The sequence below is a fragment of the Centruroides sculpturatus genome, unplaced genomic scaffold (genome assembly GCF_000671375.1).
Source record: "Centruroides sculpturatus isolate CEXI.00-Female unplaced genomic scaffold, Cexi_2.0 scaffold232, whole genome shotgun sequence".
Classification (NCBI taxonomy): Eukaryota; Metazoa; Arthropoda; class Arachnida; order Scorpiones; family Buthidae; genus Centruroides; species Centruroides sculpturatus.
In genome coordinates this window covers 750,816-755,264 of record NW_019384487.1, presented here as the reverse complement: position 1 = coordinate 755,264, position 4,449 = coordinate 750,816, and the positions used below count along the sequence as shown (strand labels likewise).

Below are 4,449 nucleotides of genomic sequence, written 5' to 3'. Positions count from 1 at the left end.
TTAACAAAAGTTCGCTTACAAATACAATTTGAATTCTCACGTGACACGCCATAGCAGGGAGATTGTTGATTAATATAAATATTGTAAAAGTTTGAAATTTGAAAGAAACTTTGCTGTTTATTAATTTTCTACGACTTACAGTTTTTCTACCTGACAATATAACAAATTAAAAATTATAGTGTAAAACGAAACCAAATTTATTGCAACGGGACTCGAAACAACAACAATTTGAACATGAAACTGACGCGCCAAGACCACACCACATCACATCACAGGCCACATTGTCCACAACCTAAATCATAAAAGCTTTAAACGATTGTGAAATGACTTCAACGTCATGCTGTTACTCGTAAGCACGTAATGGTTCACTTATTTACATGCTAATTTCTTAGATACGTGAGATCACAATAAATACACGTATAAAGCCAGTTTTATTGTCGCATATACAGTATATACAATTAATTCAATTAAAAAATTAAGTGCTTTTGCAAAGAAGTGGTGACATTAAAGTCATGTGGCATCTGCAACCAATTACCGTGATGATTTCTTTCTACTTCTAAGCGCATGTTGCCTCCGTTCTTCGACGTCATACTCGAGAAGTCAGTACGAAAACGAGCCGAAGAAATGGCAGATCGAGAAGTACAGAGTCGGTAAGTATTGTTTTCTGTTTGTAGAGTCTCTATATGTATGGGCAAAAAAATCATTTTACCAGTTTTGCCATTGAGTATCACATGCTTTCTTTTTATAAAAAATCTGAGAAATAAAGCGATGCTGTGCTGCTATCGAGGGCTTAAAAAATAACGAGATAAATAACATAAGTTGATTTTCTGTCTGTTATTTGTACTTATTCATCACATATATTCACGTCAAATGAACATACTCTTATTAAATTTATATATATAAATTTTCTAAAATATTTAAACTAAAAGTATTTAATTAACAAAAGTTTCAATTTTCTTACTGGAGACAATGACTAAACAAAACCTCACAAAAAGCTTATTCCGTTGTGTACATAACCGTCTGTTTACAATGTTCGAACTCGAGAAATAGACTCTTTCACTTTTAAAGTTCAAAAGGTTAAACTAGCTTAAAATTTCTCTTCTCTTGTTGAAATTGTGTTTGGTCTTTAAAGTTTGAATTAATAAGCTGTGTTTAATTTTTAATGTACAAATGATTAATACTCATTTTTTATATAAAATTTAATTCGGGTAGCTCAGTGTTTGTGACATGTAAATCGCGGATCCCTCAGTTCCATCAACAAGTAAATAAGACATTGAGTTCTAAAATGTAAAAGTGCTATTTATTTTTTTAAGGCAGATGAACGAATAAATTAATTAATTACATTTTGTACAAAGATTTGATTAAAATTAATTTGATTCCAATAATTTTACAATATATTTTGTTGGTAATTATTTACATTAAGACCGTTAAGCATTTTCTTTTAACTCTGTTTTAAAGAAGAATTTTTAATAGACATTTCAAACACAACAAAAATGTTTTATTTAAGCAATAGATCTAGTACGTGTTAAAGCAGTTATTTGTTCAATAATCACAAGTTCCACATTAAATAACATTACAGATAAATTCACTTATAAGACCGGTCTACAAAGCGTGAGAAATCATGTTCAGAATAAATATAGAAATACGACAGTGTTACGTTATACACTCCTTTCCCTTGTAAGCGACAAAAAATCAAATGATGCCATTCGGCAAGGAAATAATAAAATGGATAATTGCAGAAAATCGAAGTTTAGAACTATCACTATCAGTTATAACAGTACAGTATACAATGACCTATACACATAGATTTTTAGAATATGACAGGTTATAGAAAAATCAATTATTGTTCGTGAAGAATTACAAAACATTTCCACAGGAATCTTGGATTATTTACATATAACAAAAACTGTACAGACAAGTTTTTGTTTTTTTTTAACTTTATTAAAAATTCTAGTCTGGGAGTGATAGAAGACGTATCGACAAATTAACAAAAGGGCCGTTGGTACTCGGTCAGAAACCATACATATACACAAAAATATTTACATTAGCAAAAGGTCACTTTAATATTAGTATTAACATCTATTGTTAATCAAATAATATCTCTCATCTATCATACAAAGTGTCTATTTTAAAATATTCAGAAATATCTTTATTCTATTAACAGGAATGTATATCATACTACTCCCCTCTTTAGTCTACTGAAAAACATATCCCGAAATACTTCACTATTCATAGAATAGAGATATCTTTTTTAAAAAAAAAAAAATGCAGCGTTTTCTGGTACGATAGCTCCTAGAAAATAAAACTTGAATTTTGATTGTTTCGCAATAATCAAGGTAATAATCTAATACAAAAATTTTAATATCTATTTTTCAAATATTAGTAATGCATTTATTGTTCATACACCATTGTCAGAAATACTACAACTACAGTACGGTACAACAGACATGTTTATTTGAAAGTATTGATAATAATAAATACCTTTTTGTTGTTTAGGGTTTATTCGGGTGAGATACGAATCCGAAACGAAAAANAAAATATTAGTCATGCATTTATTGTTCATACACCATTGTCAGAAATACTACAACTACAGTACGGTACAACAGACATGTTTATTTGAAAGTATTGATAATAATAAATACCTTTTTGTTGTTTAGGGTTTATTCGGGTGAGATACGAATCCGAAACGAAAAAAACGAAGAAATTATTATATCAGAAGCTCAGTTAAATAAAGTCCTGAACAGGCAATTAGAACATCATATTACATATTTTGAAAATTCAAAAGTACTGTTTATGCCTTATCCAATCGAGACCATCAGACAATTCGTTACGTAAGTTTTTCACGATACTTTCCTTTTATCCAATTGTAATACTTTCAAAAGTACTGTTTATGCCTTATCCAATCGAGATCATCAAATTATTCGTTACGTAAGTTTTTCACGATACTTACCTTTCATTTAATTTCAATATGTAATACTTTCTAATAAATTATAATTTATATTTTTTAAACAGTTATGTACAGACGGACGATCCCGGATTGACCTCTTATAAACACGCTTTCGATCTTTATCATCTGAGTTTAAGATACGAGTTAGAGAACTTAAGACTGAAATGCAGATCATTTATCATTCGGAAAATAAACCTGCATACCGTCTGTTCAATCCACGATTTTGCACGTGAGATCGGTGATGTGGTCATAACTTATTATTGCTGGCTAGCTTTCGACGAACACGGAGAAGTACTATTTACAACAGTCGACTTTATATGCTGTAAAATTGCAACAATTGATAGACTGCTATCTCGAGCGATATATGAATCTGTCAGTGAATTGCGTTTACTCCGAGCCGTGTATCAGTGGAGCATAGAAGAAGTTAAAAGAAAACAGGGTGAATACAGATTCCTTTCGATAAGTAAAGAATCGGAAAGGAATGCAATTAGAAGTGTTATGAAGCCATTTATTGGAAAAGTCAGATTTCTTGCCATGAATGAAGACGAATTGCAATCCTCTGTTTTTATAATGAACTTGTTAGACGTGTTAGAAAAGATTCATATCTGGCATGCTTTTAAGTATGGTAATTATACCTTTTATCCCAGTTACTTTAGTCGAGAAACAAAAACCAGAAGTAAAATAAATTATTTTAACTTGTTCTCGTACATAAATGTTGGAAATTCTTTTGTGGTCGCAAACAGAAAGATGGAAGGTTACATATATTTTAGCAGCGAAGTAGTTGTGAGGGAAGATTGTTTCGTTACGACTCTTCGATTTCCTGTGAAGCTTGGCGAAAGTTTTTCAATGTACGTACACGCGTATATTAACAATGTGGACAACGGGCAGTTTTCGTTCGAGACCGTTTGCAATTCAGAGGGAGTAGCAGATTTGCAAACGAAGTTGTATCTAGAAAAATATTGGAAAATTCGTTTCTTTGCTTTCTTTTTTCACGCTGATAATGTTCAACCCAGCATCGAGTTTTCACCTAAACTGAGTTACTTTGTGAGCGACGAAGGAACAGATGCCAGGAAATTTGAAGACAAATTCCTAACCTGTGACAGAACAATTATGAATAATATTTATTTTTATGTTGATTTATATTTTTGAAGTCAAAAGTTTCTCTGATAAAAAGCGAAATCTGAACGAGAATATAATGTAAAGCTAAATTCGAATATGATTATTTTTTACTGTATCGCATTTGATTAAACAAAATATAAAATGTAGTAATAAAAATTCTCTTATGTATTTTTATGTAAATTTTAGATTGAGATAATAAATTTTCAATTTATAAATCTTGCATTTTTAACGTTATATTGAATTATTTTAACAGAAATTTTTATATTTAAATTAATATTTTTCCTCTGATTTAAAATTCATGTTAATTACCTGAGGTTACTCAATTATCTCCAACTCAATTTTCTAAAAAATGAACCACTTAATTTTGTATTATTTAATATCAA

At 30.1% G+C, this 4,449-nt stretch overlaps 1 protein-coding gene across 1 annotated transcript; it reads left to right on the top strand.

The window, feature by feature from the left end:
* Positions 1–269: 269 nt before the first annotated feature.
* Positions 270–4,145, top strand: LOC111621638. Its single transcript, XM_023363849.1, has 3 exons — positions 270–650; positions 2,658–2,831; positions 3,013–4,145. Exons 1-3 carry the CDS (start codon positions 565–567, stop codon positions 4,094–4,096), a joined length of 1,344 nt encoding a protein of 447 aa, XP_023219617.1. The 5' UTR covers positions 270–564; the 3' UTR covers positions 4,097–4,145.
* Positions 4,146–4,449: the final 304 nt, after the last annotated feature.